General features: G+C 33.6%; 1 protein-coding gene across 15 annotated transcripts in view; it reads left to right on the plus strand.

Moving 5' to 3' along the window:
• Nucleotides 1-19,852, plus strand: part of TMEM161B (transmembrane protein 161B) — a 72,776-nt gene that overhangs the window by 17,934 nt on the left and 34,990 nt on the right. For 5 of the 15 annotated variants that reach the window (XM_077865726.1, XM_077865663.1, XM_077865702.1 and 2 more), the window contains exons 2-4: nt 2,787-2,890; nt 14,698-14,781; nt 16,784-16,881. In XM_077865726.1, the coding sequence (XP_077721852.1) occupies nt 2,817-2,890; nt 14,698-14,781; nt 16,784-16,881 (256 nt within the window). In that variant the 5' untranslated portion in view covers nt 2,787-2,816. Of the gene's footprint in view, nt 1-60; nt 181-1,073; nt 1,172-2,786; nt 2,891-11,973; nt 12,039-14,697; nt 14,782-16,342; nt 16,383-16,783; nt 16,882-19,852 lie in introns of those variants that run through there. The other 10 variants (XM_077865760.1, XM_077865769.1, XM_077865753.1 and 7 more) reach the window with 9 other exon arrangements.

Consider the following 19,852-nt stretch of genomic DNA (forward strand, 5'->3'; position numbering starts at 1 on the left):
CCTTTGACATTCACCTCACTTCATCCAATCACATAGGCATTTTGTCATTCCACATCATCACAAGGATGTAAGTAAGATATCTTGTGGGAGAGAGACACTACATTCATGTAACATTTCTAATTCTGTTTTGTTGTTGACAACTCTAACTGAACCAGAGTTATAAATTAAATTTTATTGTAGGTATGTATGTACAGGAAAAACATTGTATATATAAGATTTGATACTGTCCAAGGTTTCAGACCTTCACAGGGGGTCTTGGAATGTAGTTCCCACAGCATAGGGGATGGGTGGGAGGGCAAAGGGGGACTACTGTAGTTGATTTATAAGAACTCTATTTGTAATATAAGGAAATTATCCCTTTGTGATGTGAGTTACAAATACTCTTTCCCAGTTAGTCATTTGACATTATTTATATTGTCCTCTATTACAGAAATTTGATTTTTTTTAAATTAATGAAGTTTATTTTTAGAGTAGTTTTAGATTCACAGCAAAATTAATAGGAAATACAGATCATTCCTGTATACCCTTTTCTTGCACATGTTCAGTCCCCTGTCCTTCCCCCCTTTATCACCAGTTCACTCTATAGTAGTACATTTGTTGCAGAGATGAACAATCAGTTGAACAGTTTGTTACAATGAAGTTTAATTTTTTCAACTTATTTTTTGGTCTTTTATCACTTAGGAGACTGTTGGTATTTTTTGTAAAGCTTCTCTGTTCTTAAAATTTAGAAAGTTTATAGAATTAAAATTTTTAAAAGGCTAACTTAATAAAATAACAGTGATAATAACAACAAATACTACTAATACATATTGAGCTTACTCTGTATCAGGTGTAATTCCTAACTATGTTATTAGGTTGAATTAGTAGCTTTATTTTATAGGAGATATAATAGAAATACAAAATGTTTAAATAACTTGTGCAAAGTCATGGAACTAGTTGATGGCTGATTCTGTCCTAGGCAGTTTGGGTCTAGAATCCATGCTTGTAAGCCTGTATGCTATACTGCTTCTTTTTAATCACACTTTTACATTTTTTCTGTTTTTATTTTGTTTTGTTTTGTTTTGGTATATTAGGTTTGAGGTAGGAATTCAACTTATTTTTGGACTGCTTGGATAGAGGGAGGAGCTAGCAAAGAGAAGTATGAAGAATTGATCATCATGGTGTGAGTAAAGTAAGGCATGTGGTAGAGCTTGTGGGATACTGCTGTGATTTAAGATAAGGAAAGATAATTTGGCAAGATGAAATGATCTTGGTGGTAGATGTTTCAGTGGAATGGGCTGAAGCAGAAGTCAGATGGGTACAGTGTGAGAGTATAAGAACATAGAAATAGAGAAAAAGTTGCTATGAATATGAAGGAGGAGGGCTGTAGAATGAGGGAAAATTGTTATATTTCAGAAGGATGAGAGACCTTTACAGATGCTACAATGTAGGTAGGAAGGATTTAGATACAGAAGACATTAAAGAAGATATAGTAAATAAGGTAGTAGTTGAGGCTTTTAAAAAACAAAGAAGAGTTTGGGCTCTGAAGCACAGATGCGGTGATTTGTATAGAAGATGCTTCGTTATTTCTAGAGGATATTAGGAAAAGATGGGTGCAGATAGACATGATTGCAAGCTTGTTGGTAGCAAGTGAGAGTACCCATTTGATGGTGGTTCTTTTCTTTTTTTTGAAAATTTTATTTTTATTTATTTGAGAGAGTGAGAGAGCCAGAAAAAGCACAAGCAAGGGGAGGGACAGACGGAGAGGGAGAAGCAGGCTCCTGGCTAAGCAGGGAGCCTGACATGGGGCTTGATATGGGGCTTGATCCCAGGACTGTGGGATCATGACCTGAGCCAAAGATAGATGCTTAACTGACTGAGCCACCCAGGCGTGCCCTTTTATTTTTTATTTTTTAGATTTATTTATTTATTTTGGGGGGAAGGGGCAGAGGGAGAGAGAATTTCAGGCCAGCTCCCTGCAGAGCAGGGAGCCTGATGTGGGGCTCTGTCTCACAACCCTGAAATCATGACCTGGACTGAAATCAAGAGTCAGGCACTTAACCAACTGAGTCACCTGGGCGCCCTAATGGTGTTTATTTTCTTTATGAAGTAGAAGATGTTCTCTACTGAGTGGAAAGTTAGAAGTTTGAGGGAGGTTGGAGGTGTGAGGAGATGGAAGAAGGTTTTGAATTAGTTATCATAGAGAACAGGGAAGGATTAATGAGAGTAAAATAACGTTTTTGGACATTATTGAAGGCCTGTCCACTGGAAGTTGGTGATGACATCATGAATTAATTTTTTTTTTCTAGTGACTTTCAGGCCAGTTATCACAGTTTTAATATAGTTAATGCTTTTTAATCATTCACTTAATCATTTAATTATCAGTACCACCTTAGAAGTAAAAGCTAGGGCATACTCCTTTAAAGCTTGCCAAACTAGTATTTTAAGTGTATTGAATAGAGTAGTAAGTTTGGAGAAGGATGAAGAAATTGCTACTTTTCACTTCATTTTGATACCCTTAAATAATGGAGAAAGTTTCTTGGGAATTGATTTTAAATGTGCATGCTAACTCATTTAACTTTTATTAACATGGCTGTTACCCTTGGGTAATTTGTAGAGGATTATGAGATGAGATTAAATGTTTTAAGCTTAAACATGTGGTCTTGAATGCTTAAATGCCAGAATAATATGTATTTTAATAGTAAACTCATCTTTTTTAAGGTATAATTTTCAGAATGTATAGAAAATTTTCCACAGTGTCCTCAAATCTATATTCATTCATTGTTAAACTTGTTTGTTTTATACAGGGTGTGATAGGTATACAGCTGGTTGTTACCATGGTGATGGCCAGTGTCATGCAGAAGATTATACCTCACTATTCTCTTGCTCGATGGCTACTCTGTAATGGCAGGTAAGGCAAAGATAGGCTAATTGTGTCTGGCACTTACAAATCTCTATTTAGTTCAAATCTCTAGTTTATTGACTTCCCAGAAGTTAAGCATGAATTTGTTTTCTAAAAACATAACAAAAGAAGGTTATAAGAAAAATCTAGCTTCCTTATTTTTCTTACTTGAGATATTAGTAGTTTATTTTTTTAGTATAAAGGTAATTGGATCATGGTCAAGAATTCGGTCCTCCCCCTTTCCTGTCACCTTTTATCCATGGCCAATGAAAATACCAAATAACTTTACTATAGTTACCTTCTTAAAAGATTGGTTAACAAGGGGATGAGATTTTTTCTATTGTTGGAAAAAATGACTGAGAGTATATGTCTCATTATTGGTGACTCAGTTGAGAGTTTATTATGAGAATTAGGGGTTCTTTGTTTTACCGCAAAGAATTTTAAACTTCAACTTGAGAAGGAGGAGGCAAAGTTATTTTGTAAGATTTTAATTTTGTCTACTGCACTATAAGCTTACTACTATTCCCAGCCCTTCCACAAAGGAGCTAGGTTTTCTTGTTGATATTTGTACAATAAAATAATAAAATTGAAGGTAAACAAGTTGAATATAGGGTATATGAGACAAATGCAGGAAGATTGCATAAAGAAATAAATGCCAAAATCCTGTGCAATTATGAAAGGTAAGTTATAGATTTGGTATCATGACTAAAGTTTTACTCTAATTGTTCATCTCCAGTGAATAACCAAATTCTGTTTACTGATTTGTAGGTCCATTTTCTTTTGTTTAAAACTTTTGGAGTCAGAAAACAATGGATAGCTCTTATCCTCCTAATGATTTCATACACTGAAAGACAAATAATAAGTCTTTATTATTAGCTAAAGGCTATTCTATCCATAAAGCTTAAATTTCCTTTAGAATTTATTTTCTAGTTAAATATTCTTCTCTATGCTTCATGCTTTTTTCATATCATTTAAATATAGAAAAATATTATGACTGCTTAAAATTTGATCACTGATATACAACACACAGACACATATATGGAATATGTGAGAGAACAGCTATTTAAAAACATGTTTTATTAGCAAAGTAAATAATGACTATAAAGTTTTAGTGAAATTGAAAACCTCTATCAGTTATTTTTAAGAAAAATCAGTCATTTGCAACTAGTGTTTAACTGTGTAGTCTTATGCCCTATATAGTCTTGTTTACTTTTTTGCTTATCAAAACCCTTTTCCATAGATCATGAAAGGATAAAAACCAGCTGGGCAAATTATCATACATTCTAAAAAAATGGAATCTGAAATTAATGAACTAGATTAAAAAATATGTTGAGGTAGCTTGTTTTCTACCGAGAATTCCATATTTATAGACTCTTTATGGTGAGTCTCCAGTGAGACTTTCAGATCTCTTTTTGGCTCTAAAGATCTTGGCAGTCTTGTTTCATTTTAGGGTACAAGCAATTTCCATGTTCTTACATAATATGCTTTCCATTGTTTCTATCAAACTTACATTCACCAGTAAAAACTAAAACTTCAGGGATTGAAAGCCTATTCTTTCCTCTTTGTTAATATTGGAATTATGTATTATAATTAATCTTTTACTTTTTTGACAAGACTGTTTCATAAATATACTACTAATTTGAGGGGGGAGTTCAGCCTTTAAAAGTAAACATGAAGTTGATAATATTTTGTGATCCTGATTGCTTTTGTAAACAGATTAACTTTAGTGTTAATTAATGCTGCCTCTAATTCCAAATCAGGTTCCAAGGATAGCAATCTGAATTTTCTAGTAATAGTTAAATCATTTAATTTCCTCTGTTATATTTTGTTTTGTGTTTTTAAATTCATCAATTTCCTTTCTGTTATATTTTGTTTTGTGTCTTTCTTTAATGTTAATCCTGAGGTTTTTAGGTCATGAAGTCAGTGCTTAATTTTGTTGCCTAACAGTTGAATAGGATCGTTGATTTTATTCTCTTGGGATAATTATTATTTTATCATCCTTTTATGATATGAAATTATGATATGAGGTTAACTATTTTGATATTGATAAAATGTAAGATGTCTTCTAAATTGCTCACGTAAAAATATTGATCAGAAATGACAGTTTATATTTTAAACCATATGATGCTTTTGAGTTTAAAAAAGAGAAAGATCTGAGGGGCATTCTTTATCATCTGTAAAATGTTTAAAGGAATTTAAGAGGAGAGGCTCATGGTTTGGGAGTGACTATTGAATAGAACAATTCAAGTGAATAGATGTGTAGATACCATGTTAGATTAGAAGAGAGACTTGTTTTTAGGTTCTGCATCTATCGTTCTAATATTTGTTCCCCTAATATCATATCTTCATATTGTAAATAAATATCCATATTTTTCTTAAAAGTTATGGCTTGTCTTTTTGTATCATATAAATTAATTTATGTCCATATTTCTCATCAGTCTGTGTCTTTTGGAATGGAAGGTTTAAAGTGCCATCAGATTTTATTATGTTTATTATAATAAGTAAGCCTGCCATTTACTTGAAGAAGTCATACCTTGAAGGAATAAACAGTTTTGCTTTTAAATTAGCAGCCATTTTATTTTTTTATTTTTTATTTTTAAAAAAGATTTTATTTGTTTATTCATGAGACACACAGAGAGGCAGAGAGGTAGGCAGAGGGAGAAGCAGGATGCATACAGGGAACCTGATGTGAAACTCGATCCCAGGACCCAAGGATCACGTCCTGGGTCTAAGGCAGGCTCTTAACCACTGAGCCACCCAGGCGTCCCAGCAGCCTTTTTAATATAAAAAAATTAACTAGTTTTCTAGATCTTGTTAAGTAACATGTATTGCTGTTAGTGTTGTAGATCTCTAGTTTAACAGAAAAACCCACTAAAGTTGTTAGCCTGGTTGTTTTTTTTTTTTTTCCTTAAGATTTATTTATTTATTTATTTATTTATTTATTTATTTATTTATTTATTTATTTGATAGACACACACAGAGAGAGAGAGGCAGAGACACAGGCAGAGAGAGAAGCAGGCTCCATGCCGGGAGCCCGATGCGGGACTCGATCCCCGGACTCCACGACCCCGCCCTGGGCCAAAGGCAGTCCCCAAACCGCTTAGCCACCCAGGGATCCCCAGTTAGCCTGGTTTAATTCCATTAATATCGCCTTTACAATGTTATAAAACTTAATCCTGATAAAAATTTTTATTTCTGTTATCCCATTTGGATGTGTATACATTATGAACTAGGTAGAGAGAAGGTGTGTTTGGGGTATGTCATGGCCCCAGAAATCTCAGCGTCTAAACTTAGTTTCTTAATCCATTTCCTCAGGAAAGAATCAGGGTCAGATGGGAGAATCAGGAAGGGATTGGGCAGGTCTCCAGGTAGATTCTTCACAAAATGATATTTTAAGGATTAAGCTGACTTTCAAGTGGTAACTTAGGGAGTCTACGCTTCTTCCTATTTGTTGGGTGTCGTGTTCCTCCTCCTACCTTGGAATCTTCTGTTACAGATGCTGAGCCATTTGACAACTGAAGGAAGTAGGCTATGTATCTTTTAGGTGATTCAAGGGGCCTTGCTTAGAAATAGTTGTATCAGCTCTGTCCACATTCCTTAGGTTGGGGCCCTGTGAGTTCAGACCAAAGTGCATGGGAACCTGGGAATGTGTTATGTTTCATTGTACCAAGGAAGTAAAAGCAAGATTGAGTATCTGGTCCTTTTCTGCTGTAGGTGATGTGTTTACACATGAGAAAATAGGTTTTAACTTTACTCACATTCACAGGCTGAAAAATGAAACCGATCTAGGCTTTTTATCCTAGAGTTTAGTTCAGAGCATAGTATTTATTTTATGTATGGCTGCTTATCAACTACAGACGTTGTCCTGGAATTGACATACTTGAACAGAGTTTGGAATTTGATGGTGGTGAGCTTTTCTATGATTACTATGGCTTCTGTTGGCAGTATACAGAATAATCTATTTTAGATTTTTTTTCTACTTATTTTATGGTAGTGGTACTTAGCCTCATATAAACTATCTTTCAGGTTATATATTGTTAGTGTATGATTTCTTTTCACTTACTGTATTCTTCTGGCTTTTCTATGACTACATGGCCATCTTTTATTCTGAATTAAAAGACAACCTCAGCATTGATTTTGATTACCACAAACATGCTAAGTGTGAAGTAGAGTTTAAGAAGTATCATCTGTTGTTCAAATTATACGTCTCACGTCACTATTTGAAATTAAATTTATTCCACATTATTAAATTATAAATATTTTGTATTCCGTTCTTGCAGTTTTCTTTACTAGAAAAGATTTTTTTCTTCTCTAATGTTGTTCTCTTTTTTTACATGACTTTTTATGTAACTATCAAATTTTTTGGAAAGGATTCTGCTTTAACAAGAACTTAAGTAACAAAATCTCTTCTGCCTGTAACCTGTGAGCATGTATTATTAACCTTGAAAACTCAACTATGAAGAGTCTAGTGCTCTCAGACTGCTCAGTTCTTCCCTCTCTCCCCAAAAGGAGGAAAAATCATGGGAAGTTGGTTTCTCTGTGCCTTTAATATGAACTGCTTTCCGTAACATAAAGAACATTTCTAACAGTTACTTAGATCATCCAGAGGTGTTCTTTATCATGTCCAGTATACTACTGTATTGTAGCCAAAGTATTCTCTACTTTTTATTGTAATTAAAGTTCCTTTTTGTTTTGAAGTTTGCTTGGCCTCTCTTTACATGGAGGTAAGTGATAGGTTACATTCTTTGTACATTTGAATAGTGGGTTTTGCATGAGGAAGTAGGCTTTTTTTGCTTTATTTTTGTAATAGCTTCCTTGTTGATCCGCTTTCCATTTCCTTTATTGTTTAGCTCAAACCTAACACATTTTTTTCTACCCCTTTATTTCCTAAGGCTTTCACTTTGGTCTGCTACTTCCTATCATATGTCCCTCATTGAAAACATGTTACGGTTAGATTTATTCTGATTTTGTCTCATCCTATATTGGGTAAAGAGCGTGTAACAACACCTTCATATTCAGTTGCTTTAATTCTTTTTGCATGTTGCCTGATCCAAGTATCTGCAAGTTCCCTTTGGTAAGAGAAACCTACTATTCAAATGCACAGTAGGTGGGACCTAAGACCTAAGGGACAGATTTAAATTGTCAGCTACCACCCTTATGGAATGCCTGAGTCCTTGCTCTCCTTGCCTTAGTGGTCTGAACTTCCAGTTCCAGAATGCGATGCTGCTCTATTAAAATTTCCAGTAAATAACAAGAGAATTGTATACGTATAGCGATATTTTAGCTATTTGTGCTAAAAGGTTTTCTAGGTTTTAAGTGGTATTTGTTTTTTCTTATTTTTCTTTTCACTTGTCAAAATTATTGAGATTTAGAATGAAGACTGAAAGTATCTTTAGTGATCTATGTTTTGAAATAGTTTTGTATGATTATTTATGTATTAAAACCTTTTTGCTCTCAGTACCAAGCTTTTCACTATTTGTTCATGTTTAGATTTCCATTTTAAATTTCTGAAATTTTTACTTCTGAAAACTTTTAAAATGGTTTGCTTTAAATGACATTGCCATTTAATTTTATTTGAAAAGTCTAGATCAATACATTCTATATTTTCTATTACATGTTGTTTCAGTGCTATTGAACTTTAGTAAGAAAAGTTAATAGTCTGATAGTATTTATATAAGAGGTTTACATAAGAAAATTAATAAAAAATTATTTCAGTGATTTAGTGAAGTGGAACAGTAGGTTAACTTTATTATCTGAGACACTGCTGACAATTTGAATATAGGTGAAAAAAATGCCACTGAATAGCCAAGGTAAAGGTAATAAAATACCCTGAGATTAATGCCTTTAACTTAAATGCAAGAAGTTCAGTTTTTTAGTGAGATCTTATTAATACTTTTTATTTTTTAAAGTTTTTTCCTTGTTTCAAACACTATACATGCCTATGATATAGAAAAAGATAATAAATTGATAAGGAAAAATTAGAGGTAATGAACTGTATTCTCATCAGCTAAAGATAATCACTGTGTACATTTGTTGTACTTCCTTCTAATCTATTCATATTTTCCTGTCATGGTTGTGATGATATTGTATGTGCAATTTTATAACATTAATTCAAAACATTTTTTCTCTAATTGTATTTTTGTAACCATCCTTATTAACTGCTACATAGAATCTAAAGGTAATTAGCTTTTATGTCTGTCTTCCAAGCCCATATTAGAAAGGCATGGTGCAGCAATTACAAGCAGATTGCAAGTTATTTTGGTAAGATAGACATACCAACTAACAGCAAAAGAAAAAGCTAAAAACTGAGACATGAGCTTAAAGTGTATATTATGTGGGAACCACATGTATGGAATCCAACTGGGTATGAAGCACTGTTTGTTAAGGAAAACTATGCAACTCTGCTTCTAGGTTTTCTTTTGAACTTTCAGACCTTAGCTACTCCATGCTGCCTGGCGGTCTTTGTGTGCTCTACTTCTCAGGCAGCTTTCAACCTAAATCCTTTTTCCTCAAATACTAAGTAAGCTTGCCTGCATCAGCCTCAGCCTCAGGCTAAATTCTTGAAACCAGAGCCCAGCCCTTATTTTTTTCCCCACCAAACCCACAACCCTAGTTACATGATCAATCCCTCTTTATTTTTAAAAAAATGTTTATAAATTTTAATTTTGGCCTGAGATGGAGGCGTTCTGTTGGGGCCCAATTCCTGCATTTGTGTTCTACACCCCTTTCTCTCTAACTTTCACGTAGACTGCTCCTTTGGCCCTTTGATTTCTTGCTTGTCATTAATTGCTTCATTTCCATTAGATTATTCCTGTTAGCACATACACACATACGCACACTGTTTTGTTTTGTTTTAATGTTTTAAAGGTCTCCTATTGGGGCGCCTGGGTGGCTTAGTCAGTTAAGTGTCTGCCTTTGGCTCAGGTCATGATCCCAGAGTCCTGGGATCAAGCCCCACATTGTTTTAGGGCTCTCTATTCAAGGAGGAGCCTGCTTCTTCCTCTGCCACTCCCCCCTGCTTATGCTCTCTCACTCTCTCAAATAAAAAATAAATAAAATAAAATGAAATCTTTTATTAAAAATAACAGCAACAATAAATAGAGTCACAGCCCTTTCTCCCTTCTGCCTTAAAAAAACATGGCCCCTCCCATGACCATTTCTTAGTTTTGGTCTATTTCCCTGTTTTCCATTACAGCTGCATCTCTCACATGCATTGTCTTCATGAACTCTACTTTTTATTTCCTTATTAACTACTTAGCCTTCTACCATGTTTTATTTTCCCCTTAGGTGCTCTTATTGATTCCATAAATACCACAATTATGTAATGACTCCAGGTTACTTCTGAGCTTTAGATTCTTATGTATGGTATCCACTTGATGTTTTCACTTGATGTCTCATAGGCACTTAAAAACTTAGCATGTTTAAATTTTTGATTCTTCCTCTTCTGCTACATCTCAGAAAATGACCTATTGACTCAGTGTCCAAAATATATCTTCTTTCCTTGCCTGCTTCTAATTCACAGAGCAGCAAAAAAAAAAAAAAAAAAAAGATGTTAAAAGGCAAAACGAGTTATTTTTGTCTCCTGCTTTGAGACCATTATTTTAGCTAAAATCTAAACCCCATACCATGATCCAAGAGGCTTTGCATGATCTGTTCTCTTTTTCTCTCTTTAGCCTCCCTCATACTTTTTTTTTTTTTTTTTTTTTTTTGCCTATGGTGCGACTGCCTTTTCGGCCCTTTGGTTACTGCAGTGTTCCGTGTTCTTTCATGCCTCTGTGCTTTTGGACATGCTCTTCTCTGCCTGAAATGCTGTTCCCTTCCATTCTTCTCATCCTTTAGGTTTCTGGGTAAATTCCTTATCAGAGGAGTTTTCCTAACCTACAACCTAAGGCTTGTCTCTCTCATTTTCATCATTTGTTTGGTTCTTTTGTGTAGTATCCAAATTGTGATTTTTTTGTTTTTTGGTCATTTTTTAATTGGTTAAATTCTGCCCCAGCTAGAATATAAGCATCAAGAAAGCAGGAACTTTGACTTTATTGTATGTGATATATCTCCATTGTCCATCAGAGTACTTGGCTATAGGGAGCTCTGTAAGTTCTGATGAATGAACAAGTGGATGGATAGGATAGTACAGGAGTAACAGACTAGAAGTGGCCCTAAGAGCACCCAGCATCCTTACATTCCAGCTTTGAACAATAATTATTACTGATGTAGATGACCTGAGTTGCTCAGTAAAAAGTATAGTAAGTGCAATCCATTTTAGAAAAATGGGTTCACAAAATGAGATTAAATAAGTTCGAGTTTATTTAAAAAGAAAATGGGTCCTAGAAAATGTAAGGATCGTAAAATATTTCATTATTATAGTGTTCTAAAAGTAACTTAAGTTTTCCTGTACTAAGAGTTCTTTCACTGATAATAGTGATTATTTCTCATAGCTAAATGACTGGTTTTAGTCTTTATAAGTGAGATATTACTTAAGTGTTCTTCTAAATGTTATGCACTCAATCCGCATCATTCATGGATTCTGTATTTGTGATTTGCGTACTTGCTGAAGTTCATTTGTAACCCCCAAATTCATACTTGTGGTGCTTCCAAGGTCATTCATAGATGTATCCAGAGTGGCAAAAAATTTTAGTGGCCCATTGCCCACATTCCCAGCTGATGCCTTGTTTCACCTTACATGTTGTAAATGAGTGTGCTTTTCATGGTCTATTTAGTATCATGTTGTTCACATTTTAGCTTTTTGTTGATTTCACTATTTAAAATGGCCTCCAAACATAGTGCTGAAGGGCTGGCTATCTAGTGTTTCTAAGCACAAGAAGGCTATGATGTGCCTTATTTGGAGAAAATTTGCTAGAAATATTCACAACTTAGGAAAATACTGTCCTTAATACTACAGTTATTAAGTAAACTTTGTTTAGGCATGAGTTATGGTGCTGTTGGCTGGGAATTAAATGTGAATGAATCAACAGTATATATTAAATAAGGTGTCTTTAAACATAAACACACATAAAACAAAGTTTTGTATTGATTGGTTGATGAAAATGTTGTGACCAGAGGCTCGCAGGAACCTAACCCTGTATTTCCCCTAGGAGCAATGTTCAGTGTTCGCGGCGACTTTATAGAACATAACTACCGCGAATAACAAGAATCGACTGTAAGTTAAAATTCTGGACTTAAATCGAAATTTCAGGAAGTCCCTCCTCACCCATGTTAATTATAGTTTAGAGACTTTTTGGTTGGGGTATATATTTTAAAACCTTTCAACTAAGAGGAAAACTGAATTCATTTTGGTTCAGTGATCCTTTTTGAGCACTTACTATATGCCAGTAACTGTACTAGTTTTGAAGTATACAAAAACAAGTCATAAAATCTTCACTCCAAGAATCTTTCAGTTAGGGGAGTATTTGATTTTAATCAAACTGGTCTGATACCAGCTGCAATTTAATTTTGACACTACCTGCAGTTAACGTAGACTCCATGGGTTAAAGACAAAAGTTCTAAGAATGCCTACGCTTCCAGATACTAGCTGCAAGTTCTTGGAATCCCTAGGCCACCCATACTTCTGAAAACTGACTACTGGCTACAAATTGGGGCGTTTCTATGACACCCCTCCTGTTCAATAGTTTGCTAGAACAACTAGGACTCAGGAAAGTGCTATACTTATGATTATAGTTTTATTATAAAGATGATACAATAAGTGGTTTGGGAAGAACAGTTTCTGTGGCCTCTCTGTGGAGTTGGGGCCTGTCATCCTCTAAGTACATTAGTGTTTTGGCCAAGCAAGATGCTCCTCTGAGTTTCATTGTTCAGAGAGTTTATGGAGTTTCATTACATAGGTGTGATTTTAAATACGTGGACACATGATTGAACTTAATTTCTAGCCTCCATCTCCCTCCTGCAGATTGTATGGCTAAGAATCCCAATTCTAATCACATAGTTGATATTTCTGGTAATTAGCCACCATCCTGAAGTTACCTGAAGGTCCACCAGGAGTCCCCTAGTTAACATAACAAAGATACCCCCCCCCCCCCATCACTCAGGAAATTCCAAAGGCTTTTAAATTTAAAGCTCTTTGTCCAGAACTGGGGACATGACCAGATACATTCTTTTTTATACCACAGGGCAAATTGCCTTATAAATAGTAAAAGGTAAATTAGAAGTTTGCCAGATAGGGTCATAGATGTTTATAAGCAGATAGAAGAATATATGCAGAAACATCAAGGGATGAATGAATTTATGGAATAAAATGTTTAGTTAGCTAGAATGTCATGTTCAACAGGGGAATTGTTGAAGGTGAGTCTGGTAAAGTAGATAGTAGTCAGATCATGAAAATCTTTGGAAATAGGTCACAAATCCTATGCACATTTGGGCCTTACAGTTCGGATTTTAATGGAAAATTTCAAACAAAGAGTAAACATAACAATATAGTGAATATATGATGATTATAATGATCTCCTATGTACATATCACAGTTAACACCTGGTGGTCAGCTTGTTTCATCTGTGTTCCCCTTCATCTCTCCTACCCCCAACATACTATTTTGTAGCAAATATTATTTCATTCATAGATATTTCTGTGTATATCTTTAAAATATGTGAGCTTTTAAAAATAACTATAATCCTGTTTTTACAGCTAAGAGTTTAAGAGTTTTTAACAGTAATTTCCTAACATCATCAGATGCTCAGTCATTATTCAAATTGCCAGTTCTGCAGTGTTTTTTAAAAACAGCAAATCAGTTGCTAACATTTTTTAATTGAGATATTTTACTTTAAAAATTTAGATTTTTGTGATTGAAAAATTGGTAGGTTTAGCAATTTTAGGTGTATGTTTCTCCTTTATAAGAACAGAGCCTCGATCAAAGTCTTTGCCTAGCTGCCTACTCACTGCTTTACCTTGTGAAGACTCTTGGAAAGGAATTAAACAGGCATTTACCTTGATAGCATTTACATTACGGAAAGATAACTAGAGTTGGGATCAGAATGCATTTAGGAGAGTGTCCAGGAAAGACAAGGAGACCAGTTAGAGAGTGTCGGTAGTAGTCAGAGCTAGAGAGGCACATGTGCTGAACTCGGGTTCTTACAGGGGGCAGAGAAGTTTAGAATTTTAAGAGTTAAACAATAGAATTAATGACAAATATGTGGAGAGGACATACTGAAGATAAAACCTGAATATCAAATTTAGGTAGTTGGTAGATAGGAAATTCAGGTGAGACAGGAAATTGAGAATGAGCAAGGGAGTAGTGCTTGGGAGAGAATAAGTGATTCATTCAGGGTATTTTGATGGTGTGGTAAAGGTGAATACGTACACACAGTTGTTGGAGCCCTAACTTACATAAAGTTTGAGAATTCTCCAAGTAAATTAAAGGAGGGGAAGATAGGAAAGGTAAGCAAAGACTACTTGTAGTTTTGAGGACATTGAAAGGATGCTTTTTAAAACAACTATCCATTCTTTCTGTGTAAATGAAGGATAGGTGGAGAATTCTAATGTGCTCCTGCCAGCTTGCCTGCAGAGTCCATTTACTTTTAGTAGTACACCTATTAGCCTTAATATATAATAATAATTGTCAGTTATAAGAAATATATCTATAAACAGCATTGCAGGGTCTGGCATCTAGTAAGTGCTTGGTAAGTGCTGGATTTGAATTGAAACCCTTTTAAGGCGTAAGCAGTAGTATCTAATTCAGATTAGAGTTTTTCACCTGGGATTTCCCTTCAGTGTCTTCACAAATAGGAAAATCAATAAATATTTGTACAGTAAATGAATAATTCTGGTGATTTTAATTCCTTTATTTAAAAGGATTCTTTTTTTCTTAGTTTGAGATGGTATCAACATCCTACAGAAGAAGAATTAAGAATTCTTGCAGGGAAGCAGCAGAAAGGGAAAAGCAGAAAAGACAGGTAAGTTACATTGCTGAGCTTATAAAGTGTTAAGTGTTTGATACAATTTATGTAAAGATATTTTGTACTTTGGTTAAAGGAACATTTATTGCTAATGCTATGAGCATCGAAAAATTCAAGATTAAAACTCATGATCTAAGATAATTTTGAATTATGCTTTAAGAAAACCGAGTATGTAATAATTTAATATATGAGCACAGAAGTGATTGTTTTACCTAAGAATGGTTAATTATATTCTTGTGTTTAAATTATGAAAACAGTTTATTTTTTTTTTTATTTTTTTTTTTTTATGAAAACAGTTTAGCCATCATACTAAAACTTGGTGGAGGTTGACTGGGGAGAAAACCAGAGCCTGTGTTTTGACCCTATAACTCTTTTACCTGTTGATTTGGGTTCTTTTCCAGGTTTTGCTGTTATTCAGTATTATGATTTTGGGCAAATTTGCCTGCTTTTGACCTCTTTTCTTCATTTTTCAAATAAAAAATGTAGGCAGTATAATTTCCTAGGTCCCATTAAGTTGCTGAATATTATATTGGCATTTTAAGTTATGAAGAAAACTTCCTGCTAATAAACTCCTTGAGTGGACCACAGCAGCGTTATCTGTGAAATGGAAGGACCAAACATAGTAATTTTGAAGGATCTTTCCAGCTTTAAAATTTTATATCTCTTCTTAAATTGAATTCTCAAGGAAAGTACATGATAATTAGCCTCTCTATATGGACCTTAGTGTCCTCAGTTGGGGAGGACTTCTTAGAACCTGAAAGTATGATTCTAATATATTACAAAATGTCAGTGACAACAAATTTATCACCAAATTTCTCATGTGTATCATAAAAATTATATTAACCTGGGCTAATGCATTTGTAGGTGCTAAAGGTTTTTTTTTTTTTTTCTAAAGTTTTTTTTTTAAACATTAATGATTATTTGTCATGAAATAGGAAATTCTAAAAAGACTTTTCTGATTTTGCTACCATTCTCTTTTACACTTATTGGTGCAAATATACCTTGAAGATCATTGGAATATTAAGTGTTAGCCCTCCTCTATATTATTTTAAAAAGGCTGTACATGTACAAAAAAGATACAAAAATGACACTGTTTTATTCCTGGTAGCAATAATTATTTTTTCATTTACTGACATGAATTAATATTTTTACTGAGGTTTTCCCAGAATAAATGAAAATTGTTTCTTGGTATTGTAATTACTGCTGTTGAAACTTAAATTTATTACTTTCTATGTATGCGTGATTGTCTTTAAAACTTAAATTTGGGAATGATACATGTGCACCTGAAGCATTCTTTTATTTTCCCCATTTGTGATTCAGTAAAAGCAACTCCAGATTCCTTTCACATGACTGAATTTCTTACACATATAAATCTTAATATATTTCTTCAACTCTGACTTGTTTATAGCTATAGGTCTTTTTATATGTATGTGTGGATATGTATAATTTCCAAGAGAAAGACATTTTGTCTTCAATTTGCTTTTATTCTTGTACCTAAAGTAATAGTTTCAAAGTGAAATACAAGGAAAGATACCAGTTCCTTGCCTTTGCTTTCTAGGGGAATTTCATGTCACAGAGGAGCCACTTTACCCTTTTAGGTATTCTGAAGTTTTCTTCAATATGTTTAAATATTATGTGATAATGGCATTTCTTTAATTTTTGATTTGTTTTTATTCTTGTACCTAAAGAAAAAGAGGTTAGTTGTCTTTAAATCTACAGAATAGAGTGGGTGAAATATTAAGCTAGTAGTCAAGATTATGTCACTAATTTAGGTAACTCCCTGGTAATCTGCATATTCACATAATAATTTACATCCATATTTTGTAGTCTCCCCTGTAAAAATTACATTTGACTATATTTTACCTCCTTTTTGCTGAAATATTAGAAATTCTTTTTTTTACTGTGAAATTTAAAACCCCATTTGTGATTAGTCGATAGAAGCACTTAGATAACAGTATAGGTAACTTGTTTTTTGTGTCTTTTGTCTCATTTTTTATAGGAAATATAATGGTCACATTGAAAGTAAGCCACTAACTATTCCAAAGGATATTGACCTCCATCTAGAAACAAAGTCAGTTACAGAAGTGGATACTTTAGGTAAGGGAAATCTTGATAAAATGTTCTGTAAATCTCAATTTTATACTATGCTAAGTGAAAGTTTCATTTTATCTATTGTGGCTAGATTTATTGTTTGGTTTTTAATCTTTAAGTCCATTTTATAGAATATGAAATCTTTTTCAGAACTTAGAAGCTCAAAATGACTTCACTGAATTGAATTTTTTTTTCTATTCACCTAACCTGTACTAAGGATTATTTTTCCCATTTTTCAGAAGAGGCTGACTTACATGTTTGTTGCACAGTTTCTATTTTATGTTGAGATCACAGTCACTTTTCATTATTTCGAATTCTAGACTTCTTACCTTATATACCATTCTGCTCCTTCTATGATGTGGCTTGCAGAAATGCATTTGTGTGTTTGTGTTTAATTACCTGTACTTACAAGACTGAACTTTATGCTTATGTTTAGTAGAAAGGAAAATGACTTTAGAGAAATGAAATAGATAGAAATCAGAAAACTTATTCAGGATTTACTCTTACTTACAGGATATCTCTGTTAGGTTATGTAGTTTTTTCCGCCTATATCCCAATGTTTTAATGGTATAATAACTATAATGATTTTTTTTTAATTTTTATTTATTTATGATAGAGAGAGAGGCAGAGACACAGGCAGAGGGAGAAGCAGGCTCCATGCACCGGGAGCCCGATGTGGGATTCGATCCCAGGTCTCCAGGATCACGCCCTGGGCCAAAGGCAGGCGCCAAACCGCTGCACCACCCAGGGATCCCTAACTATAATGATTTTATATTTAAAATTTATGTGAAATTATTTGAATCCTCTAAGAGAGTGGCATCTAAGGTGATACTGATTCTCAAACCTGACCATCAGAATCACTTGAGCAGCTCTTTGAAAAGAAAGATTCTTCATTTCTACCCCTGGAGATCCAGTAAATATAGAGTGGGTTCTGGGAATTTGTGTTTTTGTTCTTGTTTGTTATTGTTGTTTTTTTTAAAATTTATTTAAATTCAATTTGCTAACATATAGCGTAACACGTAGTACTCATCTCCTCATTTGAATTTGTTTTTTTTTAAATGCTCTTAGTGGTTCTGACTTTTGATCAGGTTTGAGAAATAATGGTTTACATGGTAAGTGAAGAATAAAAATAACATTAAAAAATAATTTTGGTAATGTACAAATATCATTATGTAATTGGTCCTTTATGGGCTAAGTCATAACCACCCTTGAAAAACCTTAGTAGATTCATGTAGCATCTCATGTAGAATTATTTAGTGATACAAAATGGCTTCAAGATATTTGAAAGTTGATTCTATATTTACAAAGATTTTTTTTTTAAGATTTTTTTTTTTATGTATGTGTGTATATATATATATACAAAGAGTGTCCTGGAACCCAAAAATGTCAACGAGGAACAGTATAAATCAGTATCATTACAACTGTGTTGGGACTGGTTATATCATCCTCTTTTTTCTTTTTAATTATTTTTCATGCAAAATTTAAAATACTTGAAAGCACTTTGACTTTTTGACTGTCACATTAGTTTACTAATCTTTTATGTGGACTTACTTGTATAAAATGTTCACAGATGTATAAATACAAGAATATATACACATTCTCCCTAATTTCTAATGCAAATTTTTGTCTTTTCTAATAACTGATGTTAAATAGTTAATTATCAGCTTATTAGCTTTATTAATGGCTTAAATGTGAGTATTTACCAGGCATTGTTTTAAATGCTTTACTTTTACTAACCTTCCAGTTCTGTGAGATATGTAACTGTAATGGACTTTTTTTTTTTTTTTTTTTAACTCTTTGAACTCCTAGAGTTAAATATTTAATTTGGTATGGTTTACACACCAAATGTGGTAGAGCCGGTTAGAACTAGGCAATTGGTAATGAACCTAAGAAGATTTTAATTGGAGATTGGGTGGCTCAGCAGTTTAGAGCTGTCTTCAGCCCAGGGCATGATCCTGGAGTCCCAGGATCCAGTCCTGCATCGGGCTCCCTGCATGGAGCCTGCTTCTCCCTCTGCCTTTCTCTCTCTCTCTCTGTATCTCTCATGAATAAATAAATAAAATTAAAAAAAAAAGATTTAAATTAAGGCCTTAGCACACAACTTACTCAATATATTGTTTCATTTGTACAGTTTTAAAACTAATTGCAAATGGCACTAGTTTAACAACTGGCCACATAATTTCAAGAATAGAATAATGGGGAGATGTTTTATTTATGTTTATGTAATCATTTGTGAATGGATGCTAAGTATGTGTGTTTAGGTAAAAGTAATGGGTTTTCTCCCTAAATTTAAGGTACACTCATGAGCTTAAGGCAAACCACGAGGCTTGATGAACTCTGAGTTTTCTTTTGATTCCAGTAGCCTAATAAAAGGCACATAGTTAATTATATTATTGAATAGAAAAAAAATATAATACTTGTGTTAAATATATAGCCAAGCATATGTATAATTTGTACTTTTGTTGAATGTGTATATATTATTGTTATCCCACTAAGTATCTTTAAAGTGTGTCTTAATTTGTATTAGCTATTGATTATAAGAACATTTTAAAACACAAAAATATTTGATATGTCACTTGGCTGTTTGCTCTGAGTGAATTCCCTGGAGGAAGCCTCTGTGAATGTGGGCATGAAGAATTGGAACACTTAATTCAGTTATTAATAAAAATTGAAAGCCTAAAATTATTGATATTGTCTACTCATTTAGATAAATGGATATTTGTATACCCAAATGGATATTTGTTTATCTGTCTATTCTACCCATTTCCCTGTCTGGAAAGTCATTGTAAAGGGTGATTATTAGAGGAGAAGTGATGTGACTAGAGCGTGAGACTCTTTCAACTACTTGAGGGTAAATCTTTAGACTTGATGTTCATAAGCTATTATATTTATCACCAAAAACAAAAAAACCTAACAGTTAAAATAACTTGAAGCATATTAAAAACTTACCCAATCATAAAAGGATGTAGAATTTTTG

This window comes from Canis aureus, chromosome 2 (genome assembly GCF_053574225.1).
Source record: "Canis aureus isolate CA01 chromosome 2, VMU_Caureus_v.1.0, whole genome shotgun sequence".
Taxonomy (NCBI): domain Eukaryota; kingdom Metazoa; phylum Chordata; class Mammalia; order Carnivora; family Canidae; genus Canis; species Canis aureus.